This window comes from Nanorana parkeri, unplaced genomic scaffold, assembly GCF_000935625.1.
Source record: "Nanorana parkeri isolate BGI_ZX_2015 unplaced genomic scaffold, ASM93562v1 scaffold89, whole genome shotgun sequence".
Lineage (NCBI taxonomy): Eukaryota > Metazoa > Chordata > Amphibia > Anura > Dicroglossidae > Nanorana > Nanorana parkeri.
Window position 1 is genome coordinate 2,281,937 of NW_017306357.1, and position 17,158 is coordinate 2,299,094.

A 17,158-nucleotide genomic window follows, 5' to 3' on the forward strand; every position below is an offset into this window, starting at 1 on the left:
TTTTTAGAATAATATTGAATAATATTTGTGATTTGTTTCATGTCTTTATAAACTCGTTGCCATTTTTCTCAAATTTTAGGAAAACTAAATGAAGTGTCTGTAGGAATTTTCCGTGGAAACCAGTTGAGGCTGAAGCGTGCCTGCATCCGCAAGGCCAAGATATCTGCTGTAGCCTTTCGTAGGGCCTTCTGCCACCACAAGTTGGTGGAGCTGGATGCTACTGGGGTCAATGCTGACATAACCATTACTGACATCATCAGTGGACTCAGCAGTAGTAAATGGATCCGGGAAAACCTTCAATGTCTAGTCCTGAACTCTCTTACTCTGTCATTGGAGGATCCATATGAACATTGCTTTAGCCACCTGTCCGGGCTTCGGGCACTGAGCATTACCAACGTTCGGTTTTATAATGAAGACCTGGCGGATGTCGCATCGCTTCCCAGGTTGGAAAGTCTGGATATCTCCAACACCTCTGTGACTGACATTACTGCCCTTCTGGGGTGCAAGGACAGGCTGAAATCCCTCACTATGCACCACTTGAAGTGTTTAAAAATGACAACCACGCAAATCCTAGAAGTGATCAAAGAGCTGATGCATCTTAACCAGTTAGATATATCTGATGACAAGCAGTTCACTTCGGACATAGCTTGCCGCCTGCTAGAGCAGAACGATATTCTGCTCAGCCTGGTTTCATTGGACATCTCTGGAAGGAAGCATGTTACGGATAAGGCGGTGGAGGCTTTTATCACACAGCGCCCTCAGATCCAGTTTGTTGGTCTTTTGGCCACAGAGGCTGGGTACTCGGCGCTTCTTTCTGGAGAAGGGATTGTAAAGGTGGGAATGTCTTATGTCTGCCTCTGACTTTTCTTTTATTCTGTTCTGTTACAATTCATTTTTTTTAAGCAGGAAACAGGAGAGGTAAGTATCTCCTCTCTTTTTGCAGGTAGAGCTTTTTGACCAATTGTATTTTTCTGACAGGGTTGCTTTATTCTTTTAGTTGTTAAAAAGTTTGCTCCTGAGATCCCAAATCCAAGGAACCTGTCACATGTCATAGCATATCACATGACTTCTGGATGTTTGATCCTATGACCACCTCTTGAGACTTTTTGATCTTTTATCATGCAGGAGAAAGCAACAGATCGTCTTTAATGCAGCCCTCCCCTGCAACATATAATTCCTTTTTCTTCCACTCCCTCACCGTCCATTCAGCCATTGGGAGCAGCCATGGATACGCTGCCAGTTCCTGGAGCATAGTTTAAGAAAAACTTTGGACTGCCCTTGTTTGGCTTAATGCTGTCACAGGCTCTTCCATAGCTGGAAGTATCCAGTATTTTGGTTGGTTTGGTAGGTTGGAGGAGTGAAAGAAAGGTAAGTTTTTGGTGCTGGGCAGACGGGGTTAAAGCAAACATGTTGCACTGCCCTGAATGAGCAATCCTGGCATTACAATTAGCGATGAGTTAATTGTTTTGCAAATCACACTGATTCTCCGGTTCTCTATATGAAGAAGTGTGTGTGTGTGTGTGTGTGTGTGCGCGCTTTACACGCACATGAACTTTAATGGCATCCCAGTCTTAGTCCGTAGGGTTCAATATTGAGTTGGCCCACTCTTTACAGCTATAACAGCTTCAACTCTTCTGGGAAGACTGTCAGCAAGGTTTAGGAGTGTGTCTATGGGAATGTTTGACCATTCTTCCAGAAGCGCATTTGTGAGGTCAGGTACTGATGTTGGACGAGAAGGCCGGGCTCGCAGTCTCCACTCTAATTCATCCCAAAGGTGTTCTATCGGGTTGAGAATTTGCAGTGTATATTTGCAGAATATATTTGCAAAAATATATAGGTGATCAAAAAGAAAAACATTAAATGAGCAAATCTGTGCATTAATTAGTCAATTAAAAAAAATGACAGCCATACATAGTTAGCCTGACTAGGATGGGCTCAAAATAATTAAGTTTTTTTTAATAATGGTACAACACAAAAAGGGTGAGGTTGGCGTTATGATTCCATTAAGCTTTGTGCATGTGTTTTAATACAGTGAAAACATTGGGCATGCTGCCTATTGGACAGGCAAACTGTGATAAACTTACTGTGTTTAATTCTTGTGTTTTTATATGTAATAAGGTGTCCGGAGAAGCGAATCAGACACAGATTGCCGAGGCGCTGCGCCGCTACAGTGAGCGCTCCTTCTTTGTGCGGGAGGCTCTCTTCCATCTCTTCAGTCTGACACATGTCATGGATAAAGCCAACCCAGAGATGCTGAAGGTAATGAATGGCTCCTGACGTAAGAACCTTGTACACATCAGGTTTTTTTTTTTAATCGGTTGTAATATGTGTTTTTGCCTTTTTTTTTTTTTTCCCAGTTAGTGGTGATAGGCATGAAAAACCATTCAACAAACCTGCCCGTACAACTCGCAGCCAGTGCCTGTGTTTTCAACCTGACCAAGCAGGACCTGGCAGCAGGGATGCCTGTGAAACTCCTGGCAGACGTGACTCATTTACTTCTCGAAGCCATGAAACATTTTCCGAACCACCAGCAGGTAGGACCATGTAAACATACATCAATTACAGGGCTGAGCATATTCCAGGAGAAATGTAGCCAGTAGGCCTGACAAATTATAAGCAAATGCTGTTTTTTTGGGGGGTTTTTTAGTGTCCTCCCGTTACCCTAAGGAGAACTATGGGGAAAAGCCCTGACCCCATAGTTCTCCTTTTTTAAAAGAAGCGAAGAGCAATTTGCTTTTACAAACGCCTGCCAGCAGTTAGATTGGATGTGATTTGAAATTTCTGCCCTGGTCTAAAAATACAACTTGGAAAAGTGAGCCAGTTCATACATGTCATACTTGCATGCATATCTTCCCGGAACCCATGACTCAGCACCTCTGACTTGAACAGACAACACAACAAACATGTTATCTATATAATCCTGCACTGGTTATATAGTAAATATCTCTGGACCCTTGTACTTGCCCAGAGTCCTACCAGTTTTCACTTTTTTTTTTGTAAACCACCTATGGGATATATCTGTCAGTTGATACTCGAGATTTGTTTTAGGCCTTGTTCACACCAAATGTAGACCAGATCTGCATGAGTTTCTTTACACGCAGTGCAGTGTGTTATACCGCGTTTTTTGCTGCGCTTTTGATGCGTTCAGAGCCGTCTTTAGTTCTAGGGCATTTGCATGCGTTCCAGAGCAGGTAAAACAGGGCTTGCTGCAGTTTTTTTTACATGCTCTGGAACTGAACGCTGCGGTGTGAACTAGAGCCCAAAATACAATTGGAATACATTGGACGCAGTTTTGATCCGGTCTGTAACAGATCTGCTCTGCACCTGGAACGTGCTTGATGTGAACAAGCCCTTAGCATTTGTTTAAGGTGATTGTTGCCATATTGGTGCATTTGCAGCAATACGGTTGAGTACTGCTAATGTTCATTATTTTCTTATATGCACCAACAGGTACATTTTTGGAACAAGCTTACAGGCTTCTTTACTGCTTGGACAGAGAAGAAGGGGGATACTAGATCCCCTGAAAGCGTGTTCTATAACTGTTAGTGCAAATACAAAGAATTATCTTGGACAGCACTGAACTGTGTTCTAGCATCTGTGTAAAGGTGCATTCAGAGGGGTGTGCACGCTTATAAAAAGTCCCGATCCGGGGAGGGACAGATGCTGCTTGTAATTGCGGTCTGCAGCCAGTTCCTCCCTATGGGAGGACACGGCTGCACGCAGTCACACATACACCTGAACCTGCAAATCTGTGCGGGTCTGGGCGCCCACACTTGGAGACGCACTGTGCAGGTTTGGGTGCGTGTGTGACCACGTGTAATTGTGTGCAGCCGCGTCCCCCCATATTGAACAGGCTGCAGCGTGTTATTACACGCAACATCTGTTCCCTCTGGGATCAGGCTTTTTTAAAGGCATGCACGCCATTTGGACGTGCTCGCCTGTCTGAATGAGCCCTAAAAGTAATTTTTTGACTTTTACAAGATAAATCGGCTTAATGCTGTCACATTTCCCAATTGCTGTCACAATTCCCAATTAATCTGAGCTGATAGCTTTGCAAAGATAGGTGGTGCAGTAAAGCAGAATTATTGTGCAGTGCTAACAAGCATAAAATGCAGGCTGCATATGTAATGAACAAATGTAACTGTGTGCACGTGTATATACCTACACTTTGCCAGAGAAGGGCTGTACACGGTATATCTAGAGAGATCACAGAGTGTGTTCAGACATAAGACTGTTGCCCAAAAGAGCCACAACTGGCTGGCTTGTGCGATTTGATTATAATAGGTCTGTAGGCACCTTTACATGTATCCCTGCTAATAGCACAGCAGATTCCTGCACATGGGATCTTGCATAGTGGAGTCTATGTCAACTTCTGTGAAAAGTCAAAGTGAACACACTATTAGAAGCACTTGCATCTTGCATAGCCGTGACTTCTTCATATGCTGATAATCATATTATTCCCTGTTGTGTTTCAGCTGCAGAAAAACTGTCTGCTTTCCCTTTGCAGTGATAGGATCTTGCAGGATGTCCCATTCAACAGGTATTTCAGAATCTTCTTTCGTGTTTAGAACAAAAAACTGTTTATTAAAAAATACATTTTGCATATTTATATTTTGTAGTGTTCATTTGAGCAATATTATGTCTTCTCTTATTTCTATGCCACTCTGTTGAAGGGAAAATAAGTTGCTTAAAGAACTCTGTAGAGCAAGAACAATTTACACTCTGAGCTGAACGACGCACCCCAAAGCCTCATTAGGCGGCTTAGTCCAAAGTTTCATTTTGACAAACCAAGCCAGCAGCATCTGCTTTGTATATCCCATGCTGCTCTGGGAATCCTTTATTATGTAATGTTAATTTGTGAAAAATTGTGTGTGTGTGTGTATATATAATATAGATAGATAGAGATAGAGGTGTATATGTATTATATATATATATATATATATACACACACCTCTATCCCTAGCGTTATCTGTGTTTCCATTTTAATTGTTCAGTCATTTCATCAGCAGACTTTTGGCTCTGGGTAGTTGGAGATAAGTCATCCAAAGCTGTGTTGGCAGCAATGATACCTTGTGATCGCAAACCATTTGTACACTTTCCTTCTAGATTCGATGCCGCGAAGCTGGTAATGCAGTGGTTGTGTAATCATGAAGACCAAAACATGCAAAGGATGGCTGTAGCCATTATCTCTATTCTCGCTGCTAAGGTTTGTATTCATTTTTCTGCAATTCTGTTACCCGTATGACTAGGAATCACGATACACTTTAACCCCTTCATGACTGAGTCCTTTTTTTTCATTTTTTGTACCCATGTTATATTCCCCATTTTAGGCCAGAAAATTACTTAAAACCCCCCAACATTATATATTTTCTGAATGCCAAGACCCTATAGAATAAAATGGTGGTAGTTGCAAATTTTTATGTTGCGCAATATTAGCGCAACTCCTTATTAAACCCCAATATTTAGTGAAAAATTTAATTAAGCACGGCAGGGGTGTCCGGCGGGGGCGGCCCCTTCTTCGGGACGCAGAAGCGATCTGGCGACAGGTAAGTCGCCAGGATCGCTTCTGTTGTAAAGCCGACAGTCGGCTCTACAAGTTTAAACAGAGTCCCGGCAGCAAAAGTCGCCGGGAGTCTGTTTAAACAGCCCCGATGCTGGCGACGTACACTGTACATCGTCAGTCACGAAGGGGTTAAACAAATTGAATGTGCTTTAAGTTGCTTTTTGTATTCCGCATTCCTGTGTAAAGGTCTAGGTGCTGATTGTTAAAACGGTGTTGGAACACTTTTGGAGCTGTATAATTTTACAATAAGAATTGTTTAATGTCTATTTCCCATATTTATGTATCAAGATATTAGACAATATTTTACAGGATACCCACGTATATTTAATGGGCATGAGCTACAGTTGTAGGAAACACACACACAAACACAGGGACCTGTGCATCGCAGCCACGCCAACCAACCTTTTTGTTTTAAAGCTGAACTCCAGCTTTACTTTCAATCTTGTACAGCTATACAGGGTGCCTTCCTGTACTGGAATTGCTTACTTAATTTTACTGCACACTGTGAGCGACCTACAACATGTATTAGAGGCTGCAGCACATCAGATAGAGTCTACCTCATTTCCTGGCTGGAGGGTGTCTAGCAGCATCCCCCTCTTTCCTCCCCAGCCTGACTGTCCCTTTCATTCACTGGATTTTGGTCCTTTCAATCATGGAGTCTCAGCATCACATATGAGCGTTTCTTAGGGCATGACATCCACCTATGAAAGCATTTTGATCATTGTTTAACTGCTCTTAAGAGCCAGCCCGCTACTTGCGGTTTTTTTTTTCATTAAGATTTTTATTTTATTGAACATAAGAAAAGAAAAGGCATATATGTATTGTGATCAAACATATCACATCTTCCTGGCAATATGCCGCATAACAAGCAAACAAATGGATGCCATACTGTACAATACAATACCGGGCGGGCCGTGTTGTTGGGTGGTCCAGCTCAATACATCAACAGATCCAGAGCCAACTGTCCACTTAACATGTCAACGGAGTGGGTATATAGCTGGAATGGTCCTTCAGGGCGATGACCTCAGCCCTACATGCCATACATTGGGCTCTAACAATGAAATGAACCTCAAGTAGACGGAAACAAGTAATGAGACAACACAGACGTTGAGGGGGGTCACTAAGTAATATAGAGGTGGCAGAGATGGAAGGTAGAAGGTCTAGAGTCCTCTATGGTAAAACCACAGAGAACTCTAGGGTAGGTTAGAGAATGGGGAGTCGTGGTGGGGGGGACTTTAAAGCTTGTCGTTATGGGTGTAATTCCGTTTTGGCGCACCATCTCCTACACCAGAAATGTGTTCCCCCGAATATCGGTAGGCAATTTACGTGTATGTTATTCTGCTAAGCGGTGGTATGTGTGAGTTCTTCGTATATCTTTCCTAGGCAGAAATGTGTCCATGGTGCCCATAGTCTAGAGAATTTGGTCACCTTGTCTAGTTTGATAAAGAGGAGTTCTTCCATTTCCGCTACTTGTGTATGTGCTGTGGGCTTCTAAGAGGTGTTCTGAGTCAGGGTGCTGTGGTGTTTTCAAGAAGCTATGTGCAGCACCCTACTGACCCCCTCCCCTCCCTACTGACCCCCTCCAACCAGCCATGGTCTGCCTGTATTGCACAGGGAACCACAAAGACCTAGCGATGCCTTCACTGTGTATAACATAAGGTATGTAATGAAAAGGTTTTATTTATAAGTTTCAATAGCATGTTGAATAAGGGAGGAGCCTTAGTACATTATGCTTTTATTCATTTTGAGTTAAAAATACATTTCATTTATGTGCTTAAAGTCCAATGTGCTTCTTTGGCAGCTTTCAACAGAACAGACAGCTCAACTAGGAGCCGAGCTCTTCATTGTAAGGGTATGTATTTCACCATATACAGATATTTTTTTTTCCTCCTAGATCGTTCCTGTGTGTGTGTTTTTGTAATAACCATTTTGATTTGTTCATAATTATGATTGTGACCTTTTTGCATTCAGCAACTTTTGCAAATAGTGCGACAGAAGACCAGCCAGAGCTTGGTGGACACCACTTTAAAGTTCACCCTCAGTGCCTTGTGGAACCTGACAGATGAATCTCCAACTACATGCCGCCACTTTATAGAGAACCAGGGCCTGGAGCTCTTCATGAAGGTCCTTGAGGTAAAAATCATTCCTTATATTGTAAAGTGCTGCGCAAACTGTTGGCGCTATAAAAATCCTGTATAATAATAATAGAGGTCATGGATGCCCAGGCCAAATTTAGCGGCAAGAACATGTCGGGTAACTTGGCAATAAGACAAATGTGCGATCTGAAATGTAATTTTAATTTTTTTAATGAATATAGGACTTTGTTTTGTATTTGTTATGGTTTGTTTTTATGTTACGCTGATAAATGCACAAAAAAAGTATTAAGGAAAATATAGAATTTATTTTTAATAGTACAACTGATTCTGATGGTTACATTTATAGATGGCACTGCAGATAACCGCTGCAGCCTGAAGCATTTTCACTTTTTTTTTGTCGGTAAAGTGCCTAGCCTAAATGTTATCATGATGTCAAAGCTCAGTGGTCACATGATTAGAAACCCCTCCGATTGGTCCCGATCGTCAGTGGTGACCTTAGCTGATTGAGAACGAGTAGCAGCCAGCAAAGTGTAAGCTGCTTGCTCTCAAGTTATAGAATCTTATTAACATTTTTCTCTCATCCATTTAGGGACACAGGAAATCTTTGGGTTATACTGCTGCCAACAGTGGAATTGGATGCTGGCAAACAAAAAAAAAACTGTAGGCCAACCCAGGATAATCCCTCCTACTACCAGCATGCCTTAGTTTTTTGCTAGTGTCCAGGGGAATAGACATCGAATCTTCATCTCTGCTGTGTTAAAAAATAATCAGGATTTCTTTTTTTTTTTGCTAGCTGTTCAATCCTCCTTTAGGCAGTGGCATCACACAAAGGTATTAGACCTTCCTTGGCAGGGGGCATGATGCTTGGGTATGTTAATAAATTAGATTGTGGGTGGAAAGGGGGTTAAAGGACAACTTTATCCAAAACATTTAAAGGGGTTTTCCATTTTAAGCAATAAAGTGGTACTATAAAGATGAGCATTTGGTCTCCGCTCTAGGATCTGCATCTGATGCTGCTGACCATTTTTTTATTTTGCTGCAGTTGTGTCCTTGGTAACTTCTTTCCAAGTCTAGAGCATGATGCCAAGAAAAACGTTCCAAGCACTCTAATTCCTATGTACTTTTAATGGACTCCAACAAAAATATTTATTTTGTGACGAGTTCAGAAATCCTGTTATCCTTGGCAGGGGGCATGATGCTTGGGTATGTTAATAAATTAGATTGTGGGTGGAAAGGGGGTTAAAGGACAACTTTATCCAAAACATTTAAAGGGGTTTTCCATTTTAAGCAATAAAGTGGTACTATAAAGATGAGCATTTGGTCTCCGCTCTAGGATCTGCATCTGATGCTGCTGACCATTTTTTTATTTTGCTGCAGTTGTGTCCTTGGTAACTTCTTTCCAAGTCTAGAGCATGATGCCAAGAAAAACGTTCCAAGCACTCTAGCAGCCTTAGAAAATGGTCAGAAAAGCAGCGGATGGGCTGGGCTCGAGGTGGCGTAACCCCCCCAGCTATCGTCACTGGGATGCTTTATTCCTTACATTGGAAAACTCCTCCTTTTGCAGTGAACATTTCATTTGCCTATAAAGCTGCAAGTTCACGTACGGTCACCACCTCAGCTGCTCGTGCTCGTCATCCCTTGGCTGAACCCAAAGGGCAGTTCTGCTGCCAGGACTGAAGAGCTTATGAATTTTTACCCTTCCTCTCATGATGCAATGATGTATACCTAAGCTGCAATGATGTATACCTAAGCTGCCAATCACCAGGTACCAGTGCTGTCATGTGGGGACAGCATTCTGTAAGCTTTAAGCCACTCTGCTCTTATTCTCCTTCTGTGGGCAGACATACCTGATACTTCCAGGTATGGGTGCAGGTGACTCCTTCATTTCTTCTTCCCAAATATCCCTTTTGCTCACAAAATTACAAAATAATTCCAACTTCCAATGGATACCTTCAAGTGTATCTAAACCCAGGAACACAAATATAATTGCAGCTTACCAGTCCTTACATGTGATGGCTGCACTAGTTTTCTTTTCTTTGGCTTTTTTCCATTGTCACCTGGTAATCCTGCCAGTAACACATATTTGTCCTAGAAAGACAACACTCACTCATTGTGCTGTATCCATTGAAAAGCTGTGTTGTCACCCTAGGGCAAATTACATTTTCTCTTCAGTCCTGGCAGCAGAACAGCGCTTTGGGTTCAGCCAAGGGTTGAAGAGTACGAGCAGCTGAGGTGGTGACCATTACATGAACTTGCACCCTGGTAAGTAATTTAGGACTACAGAACACCCCCCTCTTCTTTTTTTCTTTTTCCTCCATAACATACAGGAAAGATGTTCTGTTGAAAGAATACTGGCCACATTGCTAACTGATAACAGTGCAGAACAGGCATAGAGCACAGGAAGTTGTCAGCTTGCATGATTTCTGGCAGGATCAAATGGTATTTTATTGCACTCCTTAAACTGACATAAAATACATTTTTCAATTTTATATTTAACAGACCAAACGAGAGCAAAAAAAATAAAAAGTTAATTATTTAGGGTTGCGGCTTACAGTTAACAGTTTCTATTTACTTTTTTTTTTTCTGCTGAAGACTTTTCCATCAGAGTCCTCCATCCAGCAGAAAGTCCTTGGTTTGCTGGTAAGAAAGAGAGAATGGCTTCGTGTTCTTTGTGTCTTGGCTGCTTTATCAGTCTATGTAATTTTGTGCCTTGTTTAAACCAACCTGGGGGGATTCACTGCTCATATTGTTTGGCTCATGTTTCCACTGATACCAATGTAATGCAGACAAGGCCTGAACAAAAAAAAGACATCTAAAAGAAACCTCTCAGGAGTTATAACTAGGGATGCACCGAAATTTCAGCCACTGAAACATATCGGCCCAAAATGCAGTGCACCTCTAGTTTCTCTGCTCCCCACTGGGCGCTGCTCTGTGTCCGCTCTGACAGGGGAGGGGGGAGAGAAATTGTCAGGAGGCCGAATGGGGCAGGAAGTAGAGTGCTGTCAGCGGCGATGTCACAGGAGGTCAAGCCCCCCCCAACCGCCCTGCTCGACTTCCTGTGACAAGTTGATCAGGTGGAGAGCGGTGCAGGTAGGAGGCAGCTGTCACAGGAGGCCGAGCTGGTGGAGCGGGGGAGGAGTGCATCCTGTGACAGGCGACTCAGGATGGAGAGCGGTTACAAGCACTCATCGATCAGCTGATCATTGACTGTTTAAATAATTGAGGACATAGAATATTTACTGTGTCCCCAATTATGAATGAACAGGAAGTGCTCTACATCACTTCCTCTTCATTCATGATTGTGGACATTAGTAACTCATACTCTCTTCTCAGTTTATGAATGATCAGGAACACTCAGTATAGAGGCTTCCTATCCATTTATAACAGGGGATACAGAAAAATAGATTTAGGACTCTGTGTTCTCCAATCTCATTTTCTACTTCAAAAGGGAAATATCAGGGGTCTAGACCCCTAATATTTCCCCAAAGCCCCCGACAGTAAAGTTAAAAAGGTTAGGAAAAAAAATCCTTTTCGGTTTTGGCCTGACAAATTTTTTCGTTTCGGTCTGAAATTCCATTTCAGTCCACCTCCTAATTATAACCAACAAAACGCTTTTTGCTGTTGTCTAGTTATAACCATAACCCATGTATGTGTGTGTAATTATTCTAGATTTCTTGCTTAGCAAATTTGCATATTAGAATGTAATATAAAAAACATAAAACTAGGAACTGGCTAAGTTTAGATCTGCTATTTTAGAATAACAATTTTGTTTTTCTTTTCTTAAAGCTAATATCTGATTGCTGTCTACACCCCATTCTTTCTTTTAGTCAAGTTATAAATCATACACATTCTGCTGAATGTTGGTGCCTTTTCTTCTATTAAGCTTAAAAGAGAACTATGGCCAAACCTTTTTTGGCCTTCGTTCTCTTTAGTGTCACAGGAGGACATTTACTAATGTCCTCCTGTGATCCAAAAAGAAGCCTTTGGCGGGCTATTGCTACGCTGCAGCCAGGAAAGACAATATTGTCAGGATCCACCACGCTGCCTGATTGACAGCTGGCTCTGCCTCCTCCAGAACCAGCTGTGCCCATTCCTCCCCTGTCTGTCCCTCCAGTCAGCGCTGGAGTAACGGAGAGGGGAGGGGGAACGGGGAAACCCCTGCGGGGAGTGGTGACTGACAGATCAAGATCGTGAGCTGAGCAATCGGCACTTTGTGATTGTTCAGTTCTCGATCAATAGAGCCAAGGTCTGACAGATGCAGTATCGCACGTCGGCTCTAACTATGGGGATGAATGTATTTCACTCATCCCATAGTTCTCCTTTTTAAGATTGCGCATGTGGGGGGGGGTTTGTTTTTTTTTTTGTTTTTTATTGTAACTTGCAAATGTTCCATGTTCCATGTTCCTTGTAGAACAACATAGCGGAGGTGAAGGAGCTGCACTCGGAGCTCATGTGGAAGGACTTTATTGATCAGATCAGCAAGCTCCTTCACAGTGTGGAGGTGGAGGTCAGTTATTTTGCAGCAGGAATCATTGCACATCTGGTATCCCGGGGAGAGGAGACCTGGACCCTCAGTACAGATTTAAGGGATACACTGCTAGAGCAACTGGTAAGTAGAACAGATATCCGAGTTCTCTTATCACACATCACTTTACTTCCCTGCGCTGCTTGCTCACAGTGGACCAAGAAGGGATCAGTTTATAAAGCAGCAGTATGCCCTTACTTCTTTAAAGGCTTGTTCACACCATATCTGTTGTGCTGCAGTTTTCCACACACAACTGCACATGTATGGTGTGAACAGGGCACATGGCAAACAATGGTTTCATTTGTGCCCTGTTCACACCAAAATCAAAAACGAACGGCACATCTATGAAGTACAGCGATGTGTTTAAAGGAGAACTATGAGGTGAGCGATTTTCACTCGTCCTCATAGTTCTAGCCGACCTGTGACAATGAAACTGTCAAAGGTCGGCTCAATAGATCGGGAAATGAGCGAACACATACCGTCGCTCGCTCACTTCAAGATCCTGTCCCTGCAGAGAGATGTGACTGTCACTCACGGCTCCCTGCAGGGATTCCCCCGCTCCGATCCTCCAGTGCTGACTGGCGGAACGGATGGGGCGGGTCAATCATGCACCTGGGTGGACCTCGACAGTAATGTCGGGATCCGTCCTGGCTGCGGCGGTCTCAGTATACCGCGAGCAGTAGCTTGCAGTATAATGAGCTTTGGCTAACGGGAGGACGCTAGTTTGTGTCCTCCCGTGACCCTTAGGAGAACTATGGGGAAAAGCACTGACCCCATAGTTCACCTTTTTTAATGCTCTGCTGGCTTCGCCTGGTCAAGTGACCGGTCAAAGTCATGTGATTAGTCACTCCTCCAATCACAAAGTTCTCTCTGCTGCATTAACCTCTTGCCGTCCGCCCGTAGTAAAAAAACGGACGGACGGCACTGCAGCATCTGCGGGTTGCCGTCTCCAGACGGCAATTTTTTTCTGCTCGCGCGCGCCCCCTAGCGGGCACGCACGGGCAGAAAAGACCCGATAAATGCACACACCCGTTACCGGGTGTTTCACATATAGAAAAAAATTTTTTTTTTTTTAAATTTCGGTAATTTTTCCTTAATATAGTAAAAAAATAAAACCCCCAGTGGTGAATAAATACCACCAAAAGAAAGCTCTATCTGTCCCCAAAAAAGGGTATAAAATTCATTTCAGTACAGCGCTGCATGACGGAATAAATGTCAGTTAAAGTACCGCAGCGCTGAATACTGAAAAATGGCCTGGATGGGAAGGGGGTTTAACACCGCGGATGTCAACTGGTTAAACAGGGAGAACTCTGTGACATTCCACGGGCTGTGTTTGATGAATGAGCTGTAAATTCACCGTGGTGTGGAGTAACTGTGCTTCATTGGCAACCCATCATAAATAGATTTGTCCTTTTTGATAAATTTTTATGCATCATTACAGCTGTGTAACTTCAGGTTTCTTCTTTGCTTCCTTATTGACGGTACATCTGTCTTTGCAGCATTCTGCTATACTTGGCTGGCCAACACCAGAATGTGAGATGGTTGCCTATAGGTAAGAGCCAAACCATTACTGTTGGCTTAATTCATTTCAGTTTTGTATGTCCTAGTTATAAATCGGTTGCAGTTAGCAGGTTTGTGCAATTGTGCTGTTTTATGTGCTTTCATTTTGATGGAGCAATATTGCGAATGTGCGGCTGGATAGAAAATGAAGATTTCATAATATAAACAACCTGTTTTAAAGGGAAACTGCAAAGTATTCTTAGATTAAGGGGGTTAAAAGTTTTAAAAATGACCTCATTGGAATGTTTTCCAAATATTTGATTTTGTGTTGCAATTTAAAAGTAGCTCCACCCATTTTCCAGGGTCTTCTTTTGGCGCCAGTAGTAATGAACAGTATTCTCTATAGTGTACATAAATGGGGAATCCATATGAGAGATTGACACCATCCCCATGGCCTTGTAAGAGGGGTGTGCGGGCACAAACTGCTGCAAGTAGGTAATATAGGAAGACCGTAGGAGATCCAGCACACGGGTCACCCCCCAGAAGGTGAATACAAGTTTTGGGCAGAGTTGGTTTTAAAGGTTGCCTGAGGACATAGTACATATAGACTGACCACCTGTTCTCTTTGCAGGTCATTTAACCCTTTCTTCCCGCTGCTGGCATGTTTCAGCACACCCGGCGTGCAGCTCTGGGCTGTATGGGCCATGCAACACGTCTGCAGCAAAAACCGTATGTATTTGTGGAACACTACATTTTAGAAATTATTTTTGCGTTGTAATATATTTCTGCCGCCCATAGGTTGTGTATATGTATGTATGTATGTATGTATGTATGTATGTATATCGATATATCTATAGATATATATTGTGTATGTAGAGAGAGTTAAATATATAATCTCTATCTCTCATCTGTGGCATGTTTTTGAGAAATGGAAATACCCCTAAAAACATTGGTAGATGTCGCATGTACTTCCTTTTCATGTGAGTGATATGTATGCTAATATCTGCTGTCCTTTGTACGGTGTGGCTAGTATAATCTATTCACTACGCTGCACACAATTGTTCCTTGTGGATATTTACAGTATATCTAAACCCAAGAGCAAAAATGTAATATGTTGCAGCTTGCCGGTCCTTAGATGTGGTCGCTGCATTAGTTTCCAGGCTAGGAACATTTTCAGGAAGTACAGAGAATACCTATTTTATCATGCCAGATTTCCAGTGTCCTTGTGACTTTATGTGCACTGAGCTGACATTATGCTCTCAGTTTTTTCAGCTATCTTCTGTAAACTACAAAACGTCTCACCCTATGCAATGGAGACGTTTTTTTGTACGGACCAGGAACCAGCAGCCTCCAAAGATGCAGTAAATGGAGTAAAGGGTTGTCACCCTAGTATGTGGTGTGTTACAGGCAGGATCACCAGGTGAAAACAAAGGGGTAGGGGGAGCCTGAGAAGACAAAACTAATGCAGCCACCACATCTAAAGCTGGTCATACACCAGTAGAATTTTGCTTAAAAAATTGGTTAATGTGGTCTGCTCAATTGTTTTTGGGAGTAGTGATGCGCAGAATCGAAGGCACTATTTTTTCAGATCGCACCAGAACGCAGGAACTGATGTGCCACGCGTTCCAGTGCGGGCCATTGACTTCAACGCACCCCGCCACGCCCCTGAACGCAGGAAGTCGGCCTGGATGCGCTCCAGTGCGTTCCAGCAGCAGATCGTGCTGGAACGCACCGGAGCTGGTGTGTTCCGGCCCTTAGTTTATTTTTTTTGTTGCCCTTTTTGTGCAGACCAAGCTGTCCAGTCTCATGCTAGTATATTCTGTAGTTTTATGTTACCGTCTACCTTATCCATGTTCTGTTTTAAAATATTCTGAGCTGTGGTTAAAACTTTGTGATATCGTGTCATAACATTTATTTTTTTGTACATGTATCATATTAGATATCCAGAGATATTTTATGTTTCAGAATTATGCTGTGCATTTCTGTCTTTTACAAGTGAACATGTTCTTTGCTCTAGCAAGGAAAAGCAACATAATATTCACTTTATTCCCTTCCCCTTCCTTGGCAGTGTAATATTTTCACTTCCCTGCCTCTCCATTCAGATGTGTGCAGTGAGAGCAAACAGCCCTGTGTAAGCTCTTATTGGATTTCCAATTCTTCCTTTCTCCCATGTGATTGGCTTCTCTGTAATCGGAAATAATTCTATCGCTTCTGGTGGCTGAATAGTGAGTTGGGGAAGTGAAGGAAAGGTGACTTTTGGTTCTGCAGGGGAAATGCTCTTTAAACCTTGCTTTAAGGTTTGCTTTAAAGGAGAACTATGGGGTCAGGGCTTTTCCCCATAGTTCTCCTTAGGGTAACGGGAGGACACAAACTAGCGTCCTCCCGTTACCCTAAGCTCAGTATACCGCGAGCTACAGCTCGCGGTATACTGAGACGCCGGAGCAGATCCTGACATCGATGTCGAGATCCGCCCAGCTGCGTGAGTGACAGCTGGCTCTGCCTATCTAGAGGCAGAGCCAGCTGTACCCACCCCATCCCCCGTACGTTCCGCCAGTCAGCGCTGGCGGATCGGAGGGGGGGGGAATCCAGCCCCTCCCCTGTCACGGCAGACAGGATCGAGAGGTGAGCGAATGCCGGTATATGTTCGCTCACCTCCCGATCTACTGAGCCGACCTGTGACAGTCTCACTGTCACAGGTCGGCTAGAACTATGGGGTGAGTGAAAGCACTCACCTCATAGTTCTCCTTTTTTAAATTGTGTATCCATGGGAGTAATCCACCACTTCCATCTCCTATACCAATATGTGCGCTGGCTTTGCAAAGTTCCTTGTTTCTTTATAAACTCTTTGCTTCTCTCTTTCCAGCTGTTCGATATTGCAACATGTTAATCGAAGAGGGAGGTCTGGCGAAACTGCACAATATCCGAGACCACGCAGGTGCCAACACGGATGTTCTACGTATCACCATTGCCATCCTGGACAACCTTGACAGGCACCTTACACGGCACGGCAATCCTGTATTTCAAAGACCACCACCTTGCAAGTGACAGCGGAGCTGTCCTTTATGAATCCGCCTAGTATAGGTGGAAGTGTGTGTGTGTGTGTGTGTGTGTGTTGTATGTATGGGACCGTTCTAGAACGGACTAGATAATGCTTTTCAAATAGGTGACAAACTTTGTATAGGATGAGGATGTCAGTATTATCACACACCTGGCTGCTACATTTCACCACGTCGCTGTGAGCATGAAGCCATTGTAGGACACTGCTTTTAAAACAGCCACTGCAAATCTCTTCCCTGAACCTTCCTCATCTGGTGTGGCCACTGCTGTTCTCTTTTAGATTTATTTTAGGACTCTCCATAGAGCGAATCTCACTGAATACGGACATTTGTGTGTTTTGACTGCACCTGCCATTTGCACAGCTCCGCTTTGACTGTATATGACACACGATAGAAACAAATGTATATCCTGGACAGA

At 43.2% G+C, this 17,158-nt stretch overlaps 1 protein-coding gene across 1 annotated transcript in view; it reads left to right on the forward strand.

The window, feature by feature from the left end:
• Window positions 1–16,764, forward strand: part of ZYG11B (zyg-11 family member B, cell cycle regulator) — a 24,259-nt gene extending 7,495 nt beyond the window's left edge. The window contains exons 3-14 of the mRNA XM_018552468.1: window positions 80–834; window positions 2,119–2,259; window positions 2,358–2,534; window positions 4,476–4,540; window positions 5,107–5,206; window positions 7,365–7,415; window positions 7,535–7,696; window positions 10,252–10,299; window positions 12,071–12,268; window positions 13,684–13,736; window positions 14,316–14,413; window positions 16,548–16,764. Of these exons, the coding sequence (XP_018407970.1) occupies window positions 80–834; window positions 2,119–2,259; window positions 2,358–2,534; window positions 4,476–4,540; window positions 5,107–5,206; window positions 7,365–7,415; window positions 7,535–7,696; window positions 10,252–10,299; window positions 12,071–12,268; window positions 13,684–13,736; window positions 14,316–14,413; window positions 16,548–16,729 (2,030 nt within the window). The 3' untranslated portion in view covers window positions 16,730–16,764. The remainder of the gene's footprint in view (window positions 1–79; window positions 835–2,118; window positions 2,260–2,357; window positions 2,535–4,475; window positions 4,541–5,106; window positions 5,207–7,364; window positions 7,416–7,534; window positions 7,697–10,251; window positions 10,300–12,070; window positions 12,269–13,683; window positions 13,737–14,315; window positions 14,414–16,547) is intronic.
• The last annotated feature ends 394 nt before the right edge of the window (window positions 16,765–17,158 follow it).